Below are 24,999 nucleotides of genomic sequence, written 5' to 3'. Positions count from 1 at the left end.
TCAATAAAGGCAAAGGCGCCTAAAAACTTAAATGTAGATGAATTTGAATTCACATAGCATTAGTACCAGTAATGAAGATAGCATTAACAAAAATTCTGTAGGGTAGTTAGAAACTTTGGCATGCAATAGTTTAGTGCCACTGGCTTCTGAAGAAGGCCAAATTATTTTGGCTGAAACCCGGGTAAAGATTGGTTTCTATTTGCAACTGAGGCTCACGTGTTACATGTTCTTCAGTCTCGATTTGAAAGTGCGTGGATTACTGCAACGACTTTTGAATCCTAGGGGTAGCTTATTGAAAATGGATGCAGCAGTATACTGCACAGCTTTCTGCACAAGAGTTAAGGAAGTTCGATCCAAATGCAGGTTGATTTCTGCTGAGTATTAACTGAGTGAAAGCTGCTTATTCTTGAGAATAAGCCAATATTGTTAACAAGAAATGACAGTAAGGAATATATATATTGAGAGGCCAATGTTCAAATACCCAGACTCGTGAACAGGGGTCGACAAGAGGTTCGTGAACTTACACCACTTATTACCCGAACCGCCCGTTTCTGAGCCAAAAATATCCTTTTAGAATGGGAAGAGTTACCACAAAACATAATACCATACGACATAAGCAAATTAAAATAAGCAAAGTAGACTACTTTTCATGTCAAATGATCACTTACTTCAGATATCGTTCGGATAGCAAAAATGGCAGTATTAAGTCTTTGAACAAGATCCAGAATGTGGGCTATCGACAACAGTTTACCATCTATTTGAACACCAAGAAATTTGAACTGTTCAGTTTCACTAATCTTATGCCCATTCTGTGAAATTAAAACGTCAGGTTTTGTTGAATTGTGTGTTAGAAGCTGTAAAAACTGACCAATCCTAAAGAATAAATTACAAATTTAGCTAAATACAGGGCTAACACGAGCAGCACGGTACTTTAATATTTTGCTAGGCACTCCATCATATCCATGAGAGTCCTTAGTCTTCAGTGATTTAATTATTGACTCATTCTCCCCGTTGTCTGTATCACAGTGGAGTATTGCAGACATCAATCTCAGAAAGGCATTTGCCAAGAGAGTTATAATGTTCTGTTGTGACTCGCCGAACTTTCAAAGTGCCACCGCGCAGTTACACGCGTCCTCTACTTGCGGCGCTGTCTGCCAGCCATGCAGCAGCCGCGCCACCTAAGCGGCCAGCCAGCCAGCGGCCGCTAGACTTGGACTCAGGCTGATTTGACTGTTACAGTGTACACACGTCTTACTTTTTTTACTTGATCTGTGACTTACATGTATTGTGTCGTCCTTGAAATATATTTGTTAAACTTGACGTTATAACAACTGGCGATGAAGTAATGAATTTTTCTTTTTCATCGTTGACCCACAGGTTTCCATGGCTACTTTAGAGCATCTATTGCAAGGTCTCATTGAACAGCAAATGCTTCTCACATCTGCGATTCGTTATTTCGTCGCGGCATCCAATGCGGGGCATCTCTCGTCGTTGTCTCTACCTACTTTTCCTCCTTACGACGAGACAGCGGAAGAATGGTCTGATTACGAAAAACATCTTAGACAGCACTTCTTGGCATTTCATGTCAAGGATGACTAAAACATGTAAGTATCTGTTCCTTTGATGGATTTCACCTCAAATGTATCAGTTGTTGTTGCAATTGGCTCCTTTGAAAGATCCTGCGTCTTTGTCCTTTGCTAAAATGTGCTCACTTCTGTCCGTATATTTTCAAAAGCATACGCATGTGGTAGCCTCTCGTATTGCCTTTTATCGTTGTCAAAAACAACCAAATCAATCCTATCGCACTTGGGCTGCTGAACTTCACGGCCTCAGTCGAAAGTTTCAAGTTGTTACTGACATTCACAAAGAATCCTACGCCGATTCCATGTTACGGGATGCTATTAATCGGTCGGCGCCCAACAAAGAAGTTAGGCAACGTGCCCTTCAGTTGGCAAATCTAACTCTAGATGAAGTCCTATCCATCGCTCAGTCTTTTGAAATTTCTCGCGCCGCTGGAGTGCAAATAGAGACATGGGGTGACGTCGGGGACGTACAACCTCTGTGCGCTGTTGACGAAGCGTGCATCATGTCCCCGCTGGCCGACGTGCCCGCAGTACGCTCCCAAGTGCAGCCTCGGCCTAACCATAAACAAACCTCTAAGAAACAGCAGCAAAACCCACGGCAACTTCCTTCATATCTGCGGTGTTTTACGAAACATTCACGGGAGGATTGTCCCCAACGTTGGCCCGTGTGTTACAAATGCAAAAAGAAGGGTCATGTGTCATCCGTTTGCAAATCCGACTGCATACCTGATGTTCATGAACATGACGCTGATTCTGCTTTAGTGTTGTCTTTCAGGGAAGTTATTCCTCACTGTCCAAATCCTTGGTCGGGATGTTGGCATGCAGGTGGATACTGGTTCTGCTGTCACTATCATCAATTCTCAGACGTATCTTCAGTTGGGTTCTCCAACCCTATCACCTGTCACTAGGCAATTACGGATGTACAATAAACAAAAGATTTCTCTCTTGGGACAATTTAATGCTGAGGTATCTTACAAATCCGTTGTTCGCACTGTTCCCATATTTGTGGTTGACCATAGTAACACGGAGAATCTTTTTGGTTTCGATGCCTTTCGCATTTTTGGGTTCTCCATAGACGACTTCGTCAATATTGTCTCTGATGCTATTCCTTATGCTCAATTGGATTCCTTGTCAACGACATTTTCGTCCCTTTTTTCTCTTGGGTTAGGCCGTGCAAATGACTTTGAAGCTCATATCACGCTCAAACCCACTGCTCAGCCTAAGTTTTTCCGGGCCCGGCCCATTCCTGTGGCCCTTCATGATCGGGTCAAACGGGAGCTGGATCGTCTCACTGCTTCGGGGGCCTTGCTTCCTGTCACTTCCAGTGAGTGGTCCTCTCCTGTTGTTGTCATTGCTAAGCCCAACGGTGATATTCGTCTCTGTGGCGATTTCAAAGTCACTGTAAAAGCTAAATGCCTCATCGACACTTACCCTATGCCCCGACCTGAAGACTTCTTCACTAAACTTGCTGGAGGCTAGTATTTTTCTAAACTTGACCTGTCAGAAGCTTATCATCAATTTCCTCTCGACGCTGCTTCCCGGCAGTTCCTGGTCCTTAACACGCCTTTCGGTCTCTGTCAACACCAACGATTGCCTTTCGGGGTTGTCAGTGCTCCTGCTCTCTTTCAGCGATTCTTGGAACAATTATTGTTCCCTGTCCCTGGGCCTATAAATTACACGGACGACATTGTTGTCACTGGTTCCACCACTGAAGAACATCTTCAGAATCTCCGCACACTTTTTCATGTCTTACAGACTGCCGGTCTTAAGTGTAATCTTCAGAAATCAAAATTTTTTCAGGCATTTATCATGTACTTGGGGTTACAACTCTCTCAGAATGGTATTCGTCCGCTTCAGCAAACTGTCGCTGCGATCGACGCCTTTCCTCGCCCTACATCTGTTAAGGAACTGCAGGCCTTCTTGGGGAAAATAGCATACTATCACAGGTTTTTACCATATGCGGCTTCTGTGGCTCAGCCGTTGCATCGCCTGTTGCATAAAAACGTGCCCTGTCACTGGTCCGCGTCATGCGATGCGGCTTTCCAGAAATTGAAGACTATGCTGAAACAGGCCCCATGCCTGGCTACTTATCGACCTGGCCAACATCTTGTTCTTGCCACGGATGCCTTTCAATATGGGGTTGGTGCAGTCCTTGCGCATCATTTTTCTGACGGTTCTGAACAACCCATTGCTTATGCCTCCAAAACGCTCACGGATGCCCGATGAAAATATTCTCAAATTGAAAAAGAAGCTTTGGCCATTATTTATACTCTTCATAAGTTTGGTGTTTTTCTCTATGGATCCAAATTTCATCTTGTTACGGACCACAAACCACTTGTTTCCTTGTTTCATCCATCCATGTCGCTTCCTGACAAAGCTGCACACCGCCTCCAGCATTGGGCTCTTTACTTGTCTCGTTTCAATTATGAGATTCAGTTCCGGCCGACGGCTCAACATGCGAATGCTGATGCACTGTCTCGCCTTCCCATGGGTCCTGATCCGGCATTCGATAGGGATGAACTTTTGTGTTTCCACCTGGATGTTGCCGAGCAGCAGGTTGTGGACGGGTTCCTCATCACTGGGGACTGGCTGGCAGCTGCTGCGGGTTCTGATCCTACCCTCTCCCGGGTTTTACACTGTATTCAGAAGGGTTGTCCAGATTGTCCGTCCGCCAAGACTTCTGATCCGTTGCGGAACTACTATGCTTTGCGTTACTGCCTCAAGGCTAGGGATGGTGTTATCCTCTTTTCCACCAAAAGTGCTTCGCCGCGTGTTGTGGTACCTGCGTCTTTGCGTGCTCCGGTCTTGCGCCTCCTTCACCAAGGGCACTAGGGTGTCTCTCGCACAAAATCTCTGGCATGCCGTCATGTGTACTGACCCAGCATCAAATCTGAAATCGCACACATGGTCGCTGCCTGCGGCCCTTGTGCGTCACAGACCGCTGCCCCGATGTCATCTGTCACCGTGGCCTTCGCCTGAGAAGCCCTGGGAGTGTATTCATGCTGACTTCACAGAACCTTTTTTTGCTACTTATTGGCTTCTCGTTTTTGACGCCTACTCTAACTTTCCCTTCATTGTCCGTTGCACATCGCCTACCACCGCGGCAACCACCAATGCTCTAGCTCGCATTTTCTCTTTGGAAGGCCTTCCCTCTACTCTTGTTACTGATAATGGTCCGCAATTTGCCTCTTCTGATTTTGTGGATTTTTGTGCCCATCACGGCGTCATGCATGTCACGGTCCCTCCGTTCCATCCACAGTCAAATGGTGAGGCTGAACGACTAGTCCGCACATTTAAGGCTCAGATGAGGAAACTCCCGATTTCTTCTGCTGATGATGCGCTTCTCCAATTTCTGGCTTCTTACCGTTTCACCCCCATGGGCGACCACAGCCGGGCTGAGCTCTTACATGGCCGACAGCCCCACATGCTACTTCATCTTCTGCGACCTTCCACCTCACAGCCGTGGGTGCCTTCGCTTGGCCGGTTCACCGCCGGCGACCTTGTATGGGTACAGGGATATGGCAGGCAGTCAAAATGGAGTCCTGTCTGCATCTTACGACACCGTGGCTGACGCCTGTATGAAATCCAGATGGACACGAGTGTTGCAGTGCATCATTTGGACCAGCTTCGGCCTCGTGTGCCGGCAATGCCTGTTCAGAATGCCGCTACACCACCTTTGGCTCTACCTGACGCTCAGGGTCTTGGAATCTCTCATTACTCACAACGCAGTCCTCTCACCATCATCTCGGTGCCAGCACAAGAACTGACACCACCAGGAGACGTGCCCATGCAGGAACCAGATGACCATCATCTGTCGGAGCAACTCTACTCGCCTCCTCCTCCTACGGACGGCAACACATCGCCCATGTCTCCTGTTATAACAACCGGACTTGCTGCAACGGGCAGATTGGTGCACGGAGCCCCAGCAGATTCGACCCCCACGTCTCCTGTCAGCTCGACCCGTTATCATCTGGGACACTTCCGTCCGTACGGGAAGCCTCCTCCTCGAGACTTTACGGCCAGTCAAACAACAGCTATGGACGTTAGCAATCTACAGGTCACCTCCATCAAGACCAGTTCAAAAAATTCAAAGGGGGGAAAAGTGTTGTGACTTGCCAATCTTTCAAAGTGCTGCCGCGCAGTTACACACGTCCTCCACATGTGGCGCTGTCTGCCAGCCATGCAGCAGCCGTGCCAACTAAGCTGCCAGCCAGTCAGCGGCCGCTAGACTTGGACTCAGGCTGATTTAACTGTTACAGTGTACACACGTCTTACTTTGTTTACTTGATCTGTGACTTACATGTATTGTGTCGTCCTTGAAATATATTTGTTAAACTTGACATTATAACAAGTTCCCCTGTAGAAACTAAATTTTTATTTAATTCATCAGCAATCCTCAGAAAATGATTGTTAAATACTGTACATATATCTTATTTATCAGTAACAGAAATATTCTTACTACGAACTGACTTTATATCGTCAACCATGTGCTGCTGACCAGACACTTCCTTATTTACATATTTTATATCTTGCATGTTGTTATAATTTACATGATATTGATACCTGCTGTATGTTTAGTAACTGTAGCAGCCAACAGTCCACATGAAATCCATGTACTTTTTATTTATTGTTAGTCTTTGCAACACACTTTTTTTTTTTTTTTAATACTATGCCCACATGGTTCCTCCATGGTTTTCAAATTGTATAGTAGATAATCTATGTTCAGTATATGATCTGTTTGTTTGTTACTTTTTTCAACAGTCATTTATGCACTGTACTGGTTGCCTATGCCATCTGGTGATGGCAGCTATTTTCCTCAGCACTACTGGTTTGTATGTACAGTTTGGCACTAGATTTCTGTTGCAAGCTCTTTGCTTTCCATATTTTGGCAGTAGATAATGAGGACCAAAACAAGAAAAAAAATGTCCATTTTGCTACTAGTAAACAGGTGCTCTTATATCTTAAGATACACATTTTAGACCCAATGTTTACTGGACCTTTTTTCCAATCCTTACTACCTCCTCCCAAAATTTGGAGATCTTTGCAGTAGAAGCAGCCCACTGTCAGAGGTATCAGAATCATTTTCGCTTATAACTTTCAACTCTGTCATTTTCAGATCTGGGTCCCTCATCTCACATTGATACAGTTATCCTTTTCCACTGTCCTTGAATTTGTAGCATCATTACAGAATCACCCTGTATCATCCAAAAGAATATTTTACCACCATTCTTGCCCAAGATCATCAGTCACTGTCTTTAGCATCACCTATAGTCATTGTCCTTTCTGGAAAAGGCCTCTTTAAATTCATTAAGTATTATTTTAGAGGAAATGCTGTATCCCCTATACAACATATGAACACTTGGTAGAAGATCTGGGCAAAAATTCTTCTTTGGGTACTTTTAGTCACCCTACTTCTACTGTATGTCAGAAATACCTGTGTCACTACCTTTGCTGTCAGAGCCTACATTCACCATAACAAACCTATAATTTTCATCAGTGACAGCTACTAATCCAATCGAAAAGAAGGATTTGTAGTACGTGGAATCTCTTTTAATACAAATGTGTTTCCCATCAATACTCCAAATACAGTGAAAATGTGAGTTGGTGGAACTGTATTGACTGCATTCAATTGCAGAACAGGTTTTATAGCATCCATGATGTAATCAAATGTTGTAGGTAACGTTTGAGCGTACTTCAATAGCAAAGGCTGATATTTCAATTCTTCATATAAATAATTAAGTTCTCCATGAATATTCTTTTGAAAATATGAACTATTAGTTTCATTGCTTTATCATTGACAATGTTTCTTCAGTATTCCATCTGTAAGATACAAGTTTTCCATTAAAAATGTCCGTAATGAATGTACTGTGCTACCTGGGTGGGGGTGCTGACAGTGGAATAACGTGCCTACTTCCACAAACTGCTCATGACTGAGCTGCTAAGGCAGTGTGCCTGGTACCAACAAACTGAAGTAAAATACTTCAACTTCCATTTTCTCCATAATATAGTGAGAGATGACTTCGGTTCCAGCTTTAAAAACAACTTTGATATGTTAGCTGCATTTAATATGCACTGTAAACCCTTGAAATTTTATCCAATAGCCTACTTAGAAATTAAGTATCACAATAACTATGACCAAAATTGAAAAAAAAAACACACACTTCATCACCTGACTGTGATTTCAAATTATATGATATGAAGAAAATCAATTCTGTGTGCTAATTAGTTTCCTCAGAATTGAATAAGAAGTATAAAATGGCGAAGAAAACACAAAAAGCAAAAATATGTGGTTTTTAATTTTTTAAAGGAACAGATTCTAATTTTTTAAAGGAACAGAAGATCTCTACCGATAAACTAACTTCAGAAGTTGATGTAGCTTTATTTTATTAACATGAAGTATTTTTTGAAGCAGGAAAATCAGAAAACTCATTTTTCTTGTGTATTGGAATCTGTCACCACATGGCTGGGCTGTGCACATAGGACAGTGCAATCGCTTCGCACTAAATCGCTCATCTACTTGGATGGTCCCACACTGCACCACATTCGCATCAGACCACTCACGTAGGACGAGGTGTTAGTTTCTGCAGCAGCAGGCTGGCAGCCATGTTTTTTCTAAGACTGTACATGACATTACGTTAATCTGAAGTATGAAGAGGATTGTTTGCTATGTGTACATCTTACTTCAGGTTAATGTGTATACATCTAACTGCAATGCACCTGATGACAAAGGCAGCATACTGCTGAAACGTTTCACCCTAATAAACATTGGTAAAAAGTGATTGAAGCAGTCAAAATTATTTTAAAAATATACAACACAGTTGCAGACCTCAAAGAGTTCCACATAACATAGATAAATTTAAGTATAAGTTACTTATTGAATATTACTTAGACACAGCTGCTATGTGAAATAATTGCAACCAGATTAAAACATGTAAAATCACCAGCAGGTTAAAACAGTTTCAATTTCTCAGCATTCGTTATTACAACCATTACACCCATGCCTGTTCAAATCTGACACACAATATTTTCACAATGATCTGTCAAACTCAACATAGTGATCTTCGATAACTAGCAGGTTAAGTATACATCACGGTTATAAGGCACAAACACTAAAACTGCTTGTGCCTGATGCTGACCTTAGGTGGTCGAAACTGGTTGTGGACATAGTATCTAACACTGCAGCTTTGGCTGTCAATTAAGATTCTATAAACATGTAAAAGCTAACGAGTTGCTAATTGCAGTATTAAATACTATGAAAGAGAAATAAATTCCATGCTACCTGGGTTGTGGAATATACCCATTGTTTTCTATACGGCTGTCTGACACACGAGAACGCCTTGAAAAGCCTGACATCAGAGAACCTAGAAACAAAAAACACTTTTCTTGAAGCAATGAAAATAGACTTATTCTATATACATTTCTATAATATAAAAATGGACATGCATTTACATTTTTGTTCTGCACATTTCATTTTAAAATAACAGTTTTCATTGACTGTAATTATTGAAATGATTATATATATATTTTTTTGTTTCTTGTGTATGATGAAGGGTTACAACTGGAGAAAAATATCTAAAAATTTTACATATTTAGAACAGCTGCCTGGGTCAGGGGACACTTACCATTTCATCCCATTTAGTGAGTCTCCCCTGACCCGAGGTTCTGGGTGACTTTTCCAAACTGTACCCCTTTCCCTAAACCTCTTCAGTCATTTTCCTTCACCCCTCTTCCCTCCCCTCCAACTCTCCTGTCAGAAGGAGCCACTGGCTCCGAAAGCTTGCATAAATTAAACTTTTTTGCCGCCACTTATGAGTAGATTTTTTTTATCAATCCAGTTACCTTATATTGTCAAAAATTGGTTATTTTGATTGTTATATTAGCCCATGTGGCCACCATTCCTTCTTACGTAACCCTCGTGTCAGTCTTTGTTGTCATCTGTTTTCTACCTTATGTGCTAGTAGTCCGATCATTTATTAATCTGTACCACCCAGATTAATCAACACTTTGCCCCTACATCTTTTCTAGTAGTGATTTCCATGCACATAAATGGGCCCATTGTTATTTGTAAATTTGCAGAAAACAATTTGTTTACAGTTCACTATACTCCAGGGCCTTCTCTCGATCATCTTTTGCCAATTTATTTGCAAATTTGACAGCTACTTTCTTTCCCAACCTCCACTTACCTTGTTTATACGCCAATTCTTTCACGTTTTTGAGCGTTTGTTTTTCATCAAACTGCTCTGGTCGACTTTTACTGCTATCTCGTACATTATTTTATCTGCCAAGCAAAGTAGTTTACATTTTCTCTTATGACTTTCTCTTTCTATTTGCCCAGTTTTGAAAATTTTGTTTCCTTTCATGACGTTCCCTACAGATTTCTTTCTTTTCCAATTTTTTTTTTGTGTCATATAGACCACTCTTCTCACCCGCTCACTCTCTCTTGTTAGCCATTATCTTTTCTCACAACTTTCGTAAAAATCCTCCTGATTTTTCCAAATTTTTTCCCATCTTTTCTTCCATTTTTCTATCTATTTTCATCCTCTTCCTCTCATTTTTGCCACTCCCACCATTTCTAACACTCCAAACTTTCCTCTCTTGCCGTGATGAATCCCATCACATAATACATCTGCTCTTTTTCAAAACATGCTTCTGCACTATCAAAAATAAGGTCCGACATTCTGTTTCTTGAGACCTGCTTGTCCCTTGGAGTTACTCCCAAAGGCCCAACACAAAGTCCCTGTCTCTGGATGAAATCCTACTCTACACCAGGCTCTTTTAGAGTTTCAAATACAGCAATCTCTTGCACTAACCCGAGTCATCTGTGACCTATAGCCCTCATCTGCCAATTTCCACTCCACCGGATCTCTCTCTTTCCACAAAATTCTGCAGTTATCTGCCTCTCTTGCTTCCTTGGATAGTATCATCTGCCAAGCCACCTTCACACCGCAACAACATGCCAGACTTCAGCCCAAAAACTATCCCAGTTTCTCCTAAACTAGCTCAACAGTGGTGTTTCCCTTCCTGCCCCTCTGCAGCTCTCCAAACAGCCACACCATCAACCACCACTCCTCTCCCACAAACCAAGCTTGGCCAACCTCCTTAACATCCCACAACCTTCACCATTGCCTCCCAGACCAGTAACAACTCATAATCACAAGAACCAGTCACAACAGTACAGTGTTATCAACCTCTTGTCTAAAGCACTTTCCCCTCCTGCTTTCTCATCCCGTCTGGTAAGTCTCCCCTGACCCGGAGTTCTGTGTGACTTTTCCGAACTGTACCCCTTTTTCCTAAACCTCTCCAGTCATTTCCCTTCATCCCAATTTTTTTTCCCTTTAACTCTTCTGCCAGAAGAAGGAGCCACTGGCTCTGAAAAATTACATTATACTTTCCTCTCTATATACGAATATATGAGGTGGATATTGACTCATCGGCAGCCCCAACGAGTTGAGTGGGGGGCAGGGGATGGCAAAGTCCTTCGGCCCAGGCACAAGGATTTCAAACCCTATGGTGCTCAGTTGGCAAATATCAGATTGCTTTTGTAAAATAAATTTTGAATCATAATAAATAAAATAACACTACTCCAGCATCAGCATACCTTATCTAGTCCTTGCTTTCCACTTTAGTTCTTCACTTTTACAATTCTTACATGCTACCTGCTTACTATTCTATTTCATGTTTAATTTAGAATGCACAATATTCTGATTCCATTACAAGATGATTTTACACAAAATATAAGAAAATATTTTGCATTCAAGATTACATGCAAAATAAAGATATCTATTTCTATATAGTTGTCCTGGAAGAATCATAAAAGTGAAGAAATGAAATGGCAGAAAGGAGGTACACTGGCCATGCTGATGCTCGGAAGCAAAGGGGTATTATTGTTCTTTTGTTCATCTGTAAAAGAGCCAACTTACATTGGAACTCTTGTGTAACTTGATCTGACATTAATTACTAGCATGCAGAGGTTCATCTCAGAAATTTTTGGTAGCCAAATAATGGAAATTGCCTCAGAATGTAAGAGCTTTTGAGACACTGTGGTTCAGTTCTTGCAAAACACATTACCAAGGTCAGAGAGGGACAAGAAACTGGAAAGCATTTACAAGTGCAATATTTGCCACAAATGATACTCAGATTGAGTTCATTTCTAGTTACCCTTGTCACAGCAGGAGTGCCGTCTTGGAACAAAGAGAAAATGAGAAGCATTATTCAATTACTGTTGATGCAACTCCTGAGTCAAATCATGCCAAACAGATGACATTCATCCTGCCTTATATTTACTTCAATAAGGAAATTGATAAATATGAAATAAATAGAATTTGTAGATTGTAATCAGATACCAGGAGTTGCTATTGCACATTTTATTTGATCAATATTTGTGAAATACTTAATTCCCACCAGTGATCGATACAAACAAGATTATAACAACAGATGTAGCATGACAGGGTCTCAAAGAAGGTCAGACCCATTTCCTTCAGTGGAATCCTATTGCAAAATTTTCTCTGAGTGCTTGGCATAGCCTCATGTGGACTACATTCTGTGAGTTGTCACAAAGCAGATACTGTTTTTGGAGCGATTCAGTTCCTTCTAAAACAGTGTGTTAGATGTTCTTCATGTACCACGTCTGATATCCAGTGGCGTGTTTGGGTTGACACTGTAAACCAATTGCAGTTCACTTTGATAAGATTGCTATTGCTGTTGGAACTCTCAGTAGGTCAACTCTGTCAGCCGAAGCACATTCTGTGGTACAGGGTGTTTTGGATTATGTTGTTTCAAGTGTTTAATCATGGCATCAAATTTGTCTGCAGTTGTTGACACCAAATGACTACAAAAGCAAATAATTAAAAGATCGAAATAATATCACTGATGTTGAAGTAAGACACTTTGAGAGCTTATCAAATGACTTAAAATATTTGTGCGAAATTTGAGACACCATTCTCTCTGAATCTAATGTAGTTGCCAGTGCAATTAATATCAATCCTCAATTTTTGGATGTGCGCTCCAAGTAGAGGAAACCATTTCATGATGGAACCAGGAATGAAGTGACAAATACTTTTTTTTTATTATTAACAGCCTAGTGTCTACCTTGAAAACCCAATTAAGAAACAGAAGAATTTAGATGAAACGTCTGGGTTTTTATGGAAATAAACAGATATGACTGAATCAGGTTACTGAGGCATGCAAGTTACTTATCAATGAATACCATAATGATGTCACAACAGATTTAGAAGAATGTATCACAGAAAAATTACTCTGAGCAGACACAGAACCAACTCGTGAAGGTAACGTCTTAGACCACCTACCAACAAACAGACCTGAACTTATTGAATCAATTAATGTAGAGAAAGATATCAGTGATGATAAGACTGTGTTAGCAACTATGATTACAGGTTTTACAAGGAATATTAAAAAGGGTATTAAGATTTTTTGCTCAGCAAGAATGACAGGATATAAATTGCACAGTATATGTGTGACTACACATACATTCATACATTCAGTGATGAGGACGAAGATGTGCAGCGCAAATGAAAAAAATTCAAAAGCATTGTTCCATATGCCTTAGACAGGTATGTTCCTAGCAAAGTCTTAAGGGATGTGAAACACCCACCGAGGTTTAACAGCAATGTTAGAGAACTGCTCCGTAAACAAAGAGAGCTTCCTCTCATATGCACAAGTAGTCAAAATCTAGCTGACAAACAAAAGGTAAATGAAGCGAAAATAAGTGTAATGAGCGCAATGAAGGAAGCGTTCTATGACTTTGAAAGTAAAATTTTGTCACTTCCTCTGAGTAAAAATCTTAAGCGGTTTTGGTCTTACACAAAATCAGTAAGTGGTTCGAAATCATCTATTCATCCACTCAGAGACCATATTGCCACCAAAACAGAAATAACAAAGAGAAGGCCAAAATACTGAATTCGGCCTTCCAAAATTCTTCCACCATGAAATATCACAGTCCTTCCTTTCAATCATCGTACAAATGTCAAAATGGCAGATACTCGGGCATCCAATCACAGGACAGAAAAGCAACTACAATTTCTTAGTAGTGGAAAGGACCAGATGAGATAGGACTCTACAGAGAGATAAGAATCTACAAAAAATGAGATAAGAATCAACGAAGATAATGCGAGGACCTTGCTCCCCTTTTACCAGCAGTTTGTTTTGGATTGCTAGAGCAATGAATGGTACCTAGCGACTGTAAAAAGTGCAGACCATTCCCATTCTCAAGAATGGCCACAGGTCAGATGCCCACAATTATGGATCTATATTGTTGACTTTAATCTGTTCTAGAATTATGGAACATGTTTTATGCTCAAGAATTATGATGTCTCTGGAGAATGAAAATCTCCTGTATATAAAAATTAACATGGATTGCTGCAAATAAAGATCCATGATCCATAGGTCTGTAGACAATGGTACTCTACGCTGATGTCACGTTCCTTGACTTCAGGTAGGCATTTGACACACTCCCACACTGCCGTTTAATGAAAAAAAAAGTTTATCAAGCATCAAACCAGATTTGTGACTAGACTTAAAGACTTCCTTGGGGATAAAACTCAAAATGTCACTCTTAATGGAACAAAATCGACAGATGTGAAGGTAATTCCCAGAGTACCCCAAAGAAGTGTGATAGAACTGTTACTGTTTACAACATACACAAAAGATCTAGTAGAAAGCGTCAGTTGCTCTTCAAGACTGTTCGCAGCTGATACAATTGTCTACTTAAAGTAGCAATGCCAGAAGACCGTATCGATTTGCAGAATGGCGTGCAGAGGATTGATGAATGGTGCATGGTTTGGCAGTTGACCCTGAACATAAAGAATGTAACATACTGTGTATACATAGGAAAAGAAAGCCACTACTGTACAATTACACTATTTATGAGAAACTGCTGGAAACAGTATCTAACATCAAATATCTAGGAGTAACTATTCAAAGCAACCTCAAGTGGAATGACCACATAAGACAAATAGTGGGAAAATCAAATGCCAGATAGATTCATAGGAAGAATCTTAAGGATATGTAACTCATCCATGAAAGAATTGGCTTGCAAGACACTTTTTTAACCGGTTCTTGAGTTAGGACTGATAGAAGAGAGGGAGAAGATCCAACAGAGCAGCAAGTTTCATGACAGGTTTGTTTAGTTGGCGCAAGAGCATTAGACAGATGCTCAACAAACTCCAGTGCCAATCGTTACAAGAGCGGCATTGTGCATCACTGCAAGAGAGCACTTTCCAGGAAAATTCTGACAACATGTTACTTCCTCCCACATACATCCCACACAATGACCACGAAGAGAAAATTTGAAAAATTAGAGCCAATACAAAGGCTTGCTGACAATCATTCTTCTCATGCACCATTCACAAATAGAACAGGGTAGGTGGGATTAGTTAGTGGTACCAGAAGTACCCTCCATCACACACCATTACGTGCCTTGTGAAGTATGATGTATATATAGAAGAAGAAATTAAATCTTTGAAAATGATTCATACTTCAAACTCTGAATACATTACTTTGGAACCATTAGACCTTCTAAATGAGATTCACAAGCTTAATTTCCAGCTTCTTTCCAAATGCAGATGTAGCTATGCACATCTTTTACACTGTCCTAGTCATTGTAGCAGAAGCGGAAAGGTCATTGCCCCTCTGGCTTCAGTTAAAAATTGTCTCAGATCAAGTATGCACCAACAATGTCACACAGATTTGGGACCTTGGCAACTGAATACAATTTGGCAAGGCAACTAAATTTTGATGCTGCAATTCAAACATCAGCTGAACAAAAGTTCCACAAAGTGCTATTGACAGGTTATAACATGATGCCCACTGCACGACCCATTGCAGTTTAAATGCGAGCACAATGATGTCTGTTCACTGAAATGTGCCAGAGAACAAGCAGGAACAGAACACTCCATATCACAGTGTTACTGACACTATACATTCACCAATGCACAAATCAGTATAATATTTAGTCTTCTGCTTTAAAGTGAAATGAAAGTAAATTAAATCAATACAAAAAAATAAAAGTTAACGGCACACATTTAACAATAATTCATTGTCAAGAGAGTTATCAGTTCTCTCTCTTGCCATGTAGGTCTTGGCTGAGCTTTCATCCAGTTCCCTATCTGTGATGGTCTTGGGGATCCTGATATCTGTCTTCTTCACTATTTTTCAAATCAATATTTATTACTGTTCTTTCAACCTCCAATACATGGAAGTGCGATTGTGTCTTTTTTTGTTTCACTAAATTCCAAATGATTTTGACTGTAACGGAACATAATAAGAGGTGTATATTAACAACTATTTCTACTTTTCCGAAGTAACAAATGGCATGAAATAAAACATTTTTCATAATAAAGCAATGTCCAGTAGTGCATAGTTTTGACCTCATACTGGGATGAAGGAAACTGCATACTGTATTACAAAACATGTGAAATTTAGAACACAATTCTAGCAATGGCACATCACACAAGTATGCTACATACTGTTTTCTTTCTACAAAATTATTACAAGTAAATATTTTTATAAATGTTATTTAAATTTTTAGTTACACAATCTTTCCAATTATGACTGAAAATGAGCATGGGAATCAGAAATCTGAATGCAGAAAATGTACACTGAAAAAAATTAGATACTAGGGGCAGGAAGTTTAACTTTCAGTGTCAATTCCGTAATTACAAAGCCAGTATTTCCACACTTTCAAAGGAAACTGTGTTACCTATTTTAGTACCCAAAAGTAAGTAAAAAAATTTCACATTTCATATTCTCTGACTTATAACAACAAACTAACCCCAGTTGTTCATTGTTTCTGTGGTAAGAATAACAGCTGAAACAAAAGCATCTAAAATCTGAGTGATGAACACTGGCTTTTTTATATATACATTTAAAAAAACCTAAACATTTGCAGACACACTGTTATTAATAAGTAATGTTTATGTTTATATCCTCTATGACATCAGAAAATTAGGTATAATTACTTTGATACACATATATACAGGGTGATTCTTACGAACATTTAAAAATCCCTGAAGCAACGTAGATGACTATGAGACAAGTAATTTATACAAGACACACAGGGTCACAAATGTTGGGAAATACACCAGAATTGGATGACGGATGCTGAAAATGCAACGTCCCCAGATGACATACCTCATTGCATGTGCAGCGGTTAAGCCTATCAGTGTCACACCTGTTCATCCCAATCCAAGTCAAGTATTCACATCGGTGTGGCTCCAGGCCTATGTGTGCGACTTTGGCACATGGGGCTCACAGTTTGAGTCTCATGTCTGGCAGGAGGTTTTTTTTTTCGCATAGCAATAAGACAATTGTGTATTTCAATTGAGGTAATATTCATTATTTAATTTACCTGTCTCGCAGTCTCTGCTGGTTACCTGCAAAGTATAGTAAGACAAAAACCTACCATATTGTGTCATAAGTAAATAAGTATCAGCTTCCGAACTGCATTGCTACCAGTAAATGACGTTTGTGTTCTTTACTAAATAAAGCTTGGAAAAAAAGAAGTAGAAGACAGGACAAAAGGAAAGAAACAAAATAAGAACAGCTTTTGTTTGGTTACAGCAAGGAAAAAAATATAACTTCATATGTTTACAACAGATCACATTTACAAAAGGTGTTTGAAAACAGAGTAGCCTAGTGGAGCGACCTGTAGTGCTGCCCCTGCCAGCAAATGTAGGATTGACAAGCCCAATCACTGCACATGCAGCAAGGTACACAATCTGATGACGTCACATATTCAATGATTGTCATCCACTTTTGGGGTATTTCCCAACATTTGCAGGCCTATGTGTCTTATATTATACTATTTGTCACAGCGTCATCTTCGTCACTTTGGGGTTTTTAAACATTAATAAGAATCACTGTGTAAAAACTGTCTGCTCTGAGTAAGAACAGTTCAGATGATTTCTTCAGGTGCATCTTATTTCTAAACACAATGGAATGATATCTCGCAGTCTGCATAATCTCCTTGAATGCTTACGGGCTCCATAATACATGATAACACTGCACCCAACATGCAACTGGACTTACATTAGTGCTATTGATAGTGGACTGATGATACACATTTGTTTATTAGCGCATGCTGTGGTTCAACCTACTGTGCTGTGAACAACTGTTACCTAACTAGATTGCTAACGGCAATGTATAGTACCACAGTATACATTGCTCTTGTGAACATATGTTTAGTGTCTAATAAGGAATTATATTTATTCGATATTTCATTTCAATGAGAATTTTGTGTGTATCTCCAATATTCTCCAAATTATTTAAAGTTGAATAACAAGCTCCCTGTTTCTGTTCTACTGTGTACTTGTTATTCAACTGTAAATATGGAACTGTTCTACCAAGAAGTAATGGAAGAATCCATAAATTCCCTAAATGATGTAATATTTAAATCATGTCAAACCTTCTTCAAAATAACAATTAAACAAGATTGCTATATTTGGAGATAGGGTCCAATCACACATCCTGCATTGGTCCCACCCCTGGCCCTCAGCTACCCTGCTCATCAGTGGTCAGAAATGCTAACCACTAGGTCATGGAGGTGGTCACCAATTGCACTGAAGTAGATGTACATATGACATTTCAATTATCAGTCACCTTCAAGTCTGAGAACGCCTTCAAACTGTATTATTGTGCAAATCAAAATGACACTCAAAGCATTCACTTCCAGAAAAGTATTTAAGTGTTATAACAGATTTTATATTTAACATTTTTTTAATCAGTGATTCACAAACTGTGTGCCATGATGCCCTGGATGGACATTTAATGTGGCAGTGGTCTTGTGATGTGATAATGACGACATCAACAACTCTGTCAAGTATTGCATAGTTTCTTGTTTTATTTTTCTGAGGTAAGAGAGTCAAGCCACCTATCAAATTTTAAGAGAATATATCAAACTCTAGACTCTATTGGTGATTTCATCATAGTAAGGAACATTTTTGAAGTTCACTCAATCAACAAGTATAATTGGAAGTTAAAGTATCAACAACAAGAGGCAACTTGGACGGCATTCATTCAGATTTTGTAAATTGGAGTTCAAAAGTTAACAGTAATCACATTTATTGTTGAAAGCCAACCACTACGACTGATTCAAGCTATCAGGCCACAGGAACCAATTTGGTAATTGACACAGAATTCATCATTGAAGAGTACACAATTGGTGATGTTAAAATATATATATATATATATATATATATATATATATATATATATATATATATATATATATCTCACACACACACACACACACACACACACACACACACACACACACACAGTTTGTCAGGACAACTAGGGTTGGGTGAGTTGAGGAGGTCCAGGTGAAGCGAATGGGAGAGTGTTGAGGTTGTGAAGGAATGAGGATATCGTGTGTTGGGCCTGAGTCCAGAGCATGATGATGATGATGATGATGATGATATTGACGAGAAGGTAGCTCATTGCCCATACACCTTACCAACTATATCCTGACACTTAATTACCACTTTGAGGAGAAGATATATAAACAAATCTTTGGCAAAAACCCGGGCACCTGCATGGTACCCTACATTGCTAACTTTTGTATGGACCATGCAAAGTAAAACTTCCCGTCCTCCCAAAATCACAAACATTTTGTATGGTTCAGGTTCATTGATAATATCTTCAAGATCTGGACAGGACACACTATCCTCATTCCTTCATAACCTTAACACCTCTCTCCCATCTGCTTCACCTAGTCCTCCTCAACTCAAAGCACCACCTTTCTGGATGGAGATCTCTGCCTCTCTCATGGCAGCATCCACATCTTTGTCCATATGAAGCTGATTAACCACCAACATTACCAGGATTTTGACAGTTCTCATCCCTTACACAACAAAAAATTCCTCCTACATAGTTCACTCACCAGTAGACAGAGTATCTGGACCTTCACATGCAGTTGCGACCCCCCCCCCCCCCCTTGTGCCCCTCAAACCTAGTCCACAAACAGATTTCCCATGCCATACCCTCACATACACTGCACTGCACTAAAACAACTAGCCCTTATCCTTTGCCAGGACTTCATATACCACCATGCCCTGCAATGAGGGACATTCTACACAAGATCCTGCCCACCCCTCCTAAAGTTGTATTCCATCACCCACTCTACATATACAACATCCTAGTCCATCCCTATGCCATTCCCACTCCCAATCCCTTACCACAGAGATCAAATCCCTGAAAAAGACCCAGACGCAAAACCTGCCCAATCTACCCACCCAGCACTTCCTATTCCAGACCAGTGACAAGCTTATCCCAGCCCATCAGAGGCTAGGCAACCTGTGAAAGCAGTCATGTCATATAGCAAATATACTGCAACCACTGCACAGCTTTCTGTCAGTATGACAACCTACCATCTGTCCATCAGAATGAACAGCCATCACAAAAGTGTGGCCAAGAACAAAATAGACCACCCAATAGAACACAATGCAGACTGGCATTGCATTCTCAATTTCAATGGCTGCTTCACGACACAGGCCATCTGGATCCTTAGTTTCACAACCAGCTTTTTCTTAACCATGCAGATGGGAGTTATCACTGCAACACTCCTTTGCTCCTGGAACCATCCTATCATCAATCTCTGTTAATCCACTGTTCCCACACTCTCTACCCAATGTTTTCCCCTTCCTCTATCCCATCACCCCTCTCAATTCACCTCTCTCTGTCAATTTCATCGTGCACTGTTTGCCCCTGCCCCTGAAACCCATACATCACATGCCTAGCCCACGTATCTGCCAACCCTCCCTCCCGCATTTTTGGTCAGAACACCAGCTGCTTCCCTCCAAGAGACTAGCTACCCACCCCATCCAACACTACCCTCACACCACCCAAGTCTACCTGTTGAATTGCACTCCTGGCATTGTGCACCCAGACGACAGTTTGTAGGTGTACAGGCGTGTGTGCATGTGTGGGGGGGGGGGGGGGGGGGGTGCTCTCGCTCGAGAAAAGATTACTCCAAAACCTAGAAAGTTTTCTGCCTATTTTGTGTGTAACTGTCAACGATTCAATGCTTGTGCTTGCTGCTTGTTGGCTGTGAGTGGTTTTCTTTACTCTTAAAGTATTTTCGGTTTGTGTTATTTAATATGACAATCTTACTTCTCTAGTGTGTAATATGCAGACATTCTGATGTGACATGTCAGACAACTAGATATTAACTAGTTATGACAGAAATGGCTGGAATCAGCTAGACAAGTGCAATGAATGAGGAGTATCAAGAGCTGCTGGGATTATGTAAATACTCCGTCATTTCCAAGCAGTATCACCTATTAATTTCTTTATCCAAAACCACTCCCATTCCTCATTCTTCCAGTGAACATGGGGGCCGAGATTGTGGTTTCTGAGCAACAAACTATATGAAAAGGAGGAAATGTGATATCTCTGATCTTCCATGTAGTCGATACTGCTTATCTACTACCATGATCCCATCTCATTTCAGGATCGAAATAGACTTTAAAAAATTTATAAAAATCAAACCACTTGCTTGCTTCGAAGGGTCTCCTTTAGATATCTCTACTTTGTCAATGGACAACCCTCAATGGAATGCAAATAATGAGAGGAGTACAGATAACAATTCACCACAAAGTTGAGGCATCGATTTGTCAATAGGTATGTGAAAAATTCTGAAAAGCTTTCAATGTTCACATTTCAAGCTAGCTGCGCAATACATATATACCGGCACAGCTACTTTTCTTGGTCGACTACATGGTACCAGCACTGCAGCTTGACTTGTATGAAGGGTTATATTGTATGAAGGGGTAAGAGGAGAAACAAAATCAGCAGGAGGAGGAAGGATTGAAGGGAAGTGTGTCTGCTTGCTGAGAAGGAGAAACAGCAAGCACATGGGACAGGAATATGGGCTCTGTGAGCTCACTCTGGTGAAGGCAGCAGGATTTGCATCAGATGCACAATGACAGACTCTGGAAGAATGAGACAGATCCTTCAATTCTGTAATCCTTCTGGCACTTATCTTTGCTAGCTCCACACTGTATCCTCCACAGTCACTCTCTTCCTCTGTTCTGTATCCCATCCTCCTTCCAGTTCACTCCTCTTCATTTTGCACCACATCCATCTCCTCTGATTTGCACCAGAATAAGCTCACTGGTGCCATGTTCCTGTCTAGGGTGCTTGCAGTGTCTCCTTCCCAGATGTAAGCCAGCCTTCCCTCCAATTCAGCTTCCCCCCCTCACTGCTACCCCTCACTGCAACTGAGCTGCAGCAGTGCCAGTACAATGCAGTTGTATGGACACCATCTGAAAGCTTAGCAACATTTTCAGCCTCGTTTATGTGCCTACTTCAATTCAATCATTTCCCCTTTATAAGCATCCACAACCTTTCCCGAAATATACATCCGTACTGCAAAGACTGTAGTCAGATCTGGAATCATTTGACATTTAAGCCCATTCAACTCTCTAGCCTCTCCCTTCCCAATACACCTTCCTAGTCACCAGGGACAACGACTATGACAAGGAAGCCACCATCACTGTTGCAGCCGCTTCCTCCTCCTCCTCCTCCTCCTCCCAATAAAACAATATCTATGTATTCCATAGTCAGCCTGCTCTTTAACATTAGCTGGAACTGTACCAGACTCTTGACCTGAAATGATTTAATACTACCCAATAGCGGCCCCTCCATAGCTAAGTGGCTAAGGTGACAGACCCTTATGTGGGGGATGTGGAATCATTTCCTGATATTGCCAGGGATTTTTCCTTGGAGGGAGGAATGGAACGGGGTGCATTCAGCTTCATGATGTTAATTGAGTATCTACTTGATTGAGAGGTAATGGTTCTAAGTTTGGAACATTGACAATGGCCCAGAGAGTGGTGTGCTGACCCCATGGCCCGCTATAGCACACCCGATGATGGATGACTGAGGATGACACAGTGGTCAGTCAACTAATACTTGGTCTTCAGGGCCTGACTGCGGGGGTTTCCTTTCCCACCCAATAGTAACACAAGTTTATGTACCAACTAATTCTGCAGATGAAGAGACAGAGTGCATGATGAGATAAAAGAAATTATTCAGATTGCTAAGAGAGAAAAATTTAATTATAGTGTGTCAACAGAATTAGATAGTAGGGGAATGATAAGAAAAAATAGCAGCACATGGATTGGGGAAAAGTAATGGAAGGGGAAGCAGCCTGTCAGAATTTTGTACAGAGCACAATCATATCATTGCTAACACTTTGTTTAAGAATTGTGAAATGAGGCTGTATGCATGGAAGAGAACTGGAGACATCAGAAGATTTCAGATCAGTTATATGGTGGTAAGACAGATTTCTAAACCAAATTTTGAACTACAAGGCATCTCCAGGAGCATACACACATTAATCTTAATTTATTGTTCATGAATTGCAGATTAAAACTGAAGACATTGCAGAAAAATGGAAATTAAGGATATGGTTCCTGGATAACTAAATAGTACCACTGGTTGTTTAAAGTTTCAATGGGCACATTAGGCAATAATTGATTCAAATAGCGGAAATGAATACAACAGAAGACAAATGGGTAGCTTTGAGAGGTAAAATAGCAAAGGCTGCGTAGGATCAAAGAGGCAAAAACAAAGGCTCCAGCAGAAATCTCTGGCCAACACACAAGATTTTGTTGGAAGCAGGTGAGACCAAATACGGATGTCTAAAAAATGAGATGTAAAGGAAGTTAAAATGACAATCCAGGAATGGCTAGACAAGAAATGTGAAGCTATAGAAGCAGGCATGGCTGTGGAAAAGGCAGACGCCAGCTGCAGGGTAGAATTTTGTACACAGCACAATTAAACCATCGTTAACATGGTTTAATCATCATGAAACATGGCTGTATGCATGGAAGAGGTCTGGAGACACCATAAAGAGAAGGCTGGAAGGTGGAATGAATAAACAGAGAGACTATAGAAAGAAAGCAAACTTGAATACAATATTGTGGAAAAGGAGAAGGAAGTACATGAAGATGAGATGGGTGATGTGATAGTGTGAGAAAAATTTGACAAGAGGATGAAAGACTTAAGTGTAAACATCACACTAGTTATGAGAGGGGCAAAATGCCTTAAGACTTCAAAAAGAATGTGATAATACCAATTTCAAAGAAGGTAGGTGCTGACAGATGTGATTATTACATAACCATTAGTTGATAAGTCCTGGTTGCAAAATACTGACACAAATTATCTACAGAAGAATGGAAAGACTGGCAGAAGGTGAAGTTGGAGAAGATCAGTTTTAATTCCACAGAAATGTAAAAATATGTATGACAATGCTGATCCTATGACTTACCTTTGACTGGTTTAAGAAAGGTATACCTATCTTTATAACATTTGTACATTAGATGTCAGGTCCTGGTAATGTTGACCAACGTACACACATGGAAATTCTACAGTTTGCTGCAATGAAATACAGAGAGTGAATAATCCTCAAAGACTTGTACAAAAACCATACTAAGATCATAAGAGTTGAAGGACATGAAAGGGAATCAGTATATTAAAAGGGAGGGAGACGGGATTATAGCCTACCCCAGTGTTATTCAGTCTACAATGACTAAACTGTGAAGGAAACCAAGGAGAAATTTGGCACTTGGAATTAAAAGTTATGGGAGAATAAATAAAAATTTTGAAGTCTGCTGATGGCACTGTAATTCTGCCAGAGACAGAAAAGAACAGGTCGGAGCTATTGTACACAACAGATAGCGGCTTCATCAAGACAATTTATAAGAAGAGCATCAATAAAAGTAAAACTATGGTGATGGAATGTAGTCGAATTAAAACAGGTGAGGCTGAGTGTATTATAGTGGGTATTGAGACACTATATGTAGTAGATGAGTCTTGTTATTTGGGCTGCAAAAGAACTGATGATGGACGAAAGAAGAAAGGATATGAAACAAAAGACTGACAATTAGAAAACCATTTCTGAAAAAGAAATATGTTAACATCTAGTAAAATTTAAATGTTGGAATTTAAATGTTAAGTAGTGCATTCTGAAATTATTTGGAGTGTAGCCTTACATGTAAGTGAAATAGAAGCTTTTGAAATGTGGTGCTACGGAAGATTATGTGGAGAGATTGGATAACTAATGAAAAGGTACTGAATCTAACGGAGAAGAAAATAAATGAATGGTACCACTTGACTAAAAGACTGAAGTGACTGATACGACACATCCTTAGGCATCAAGGAATCTTCAGTCTGATAGTGGAGGGAAATGTGGGGAGACAAAGGCTGACCACAGTAAATACATTCAAGAGGATACAGGATGTGATAATTGTACAGGAACAAAGAGCCTCCACATGCACAAACCAAGCCGGAACTAGAAAGATTAACAGAGGTGGGAGTGATAGAAAAAATTACACTAGCTCATGTGCAATACCACTAGTGATGACTGACGATGGCGGAGGAGTCCAGAAAAGTACAC

General features: G+C 40.4%; 1 protein-coding gene across 4 annotated transcripts in view; it reads right to left on the bottom strand.

Moving 5' to 3' along the window:
* LOC124723171 (inner nuclear membrane protein Man1) overlaps window positions 1-24,999 on the bottom strand; it is a 349,300-nt gene that overhangs the window by 269,350 nt on the left and 54,951 nt on the right. For all 4 annotated transcript variants that reach the window (XR_007006525.1, XR_007006526.1, XM_047248368.1 and 1 more), the window contains exon 2: window positions 8,863-8,944. Coding sequence is in view for 2 of the 4 variants with exons in the window: in XM_047248368.1 (XP_047104324.1) it covers window positions 8,863-8,944 (82 nt within the window). In the remaining 2 variants the exon portion in view is untranslated. The remainder of the gene's footprint in view (window positions 1-8,862; window positions 8,945-24,999) is intronic.

The sequence above is a fragment of the Schistocerca piceifrons genome, chromosome X, assembly GCF_021461385.2.
Source record: "Schistocerca piceifrons isolate TAMUIC-IGC-003096 chromosome X, iqSchPice1.1, whole genome shotgun sequence".
NCBI classification, from domain to species: domain Eukaryota; kingdom Metazoa; phylum Arthropoda; class Insecta; order Orthoptera; family Acrididae; genus Schistocerca; species Schistocerca piceifrons.
Note: the sequence above shows the minus strand (reverse complement) of the source record. Positions and strands in the feature narration are given on the sequence as shown.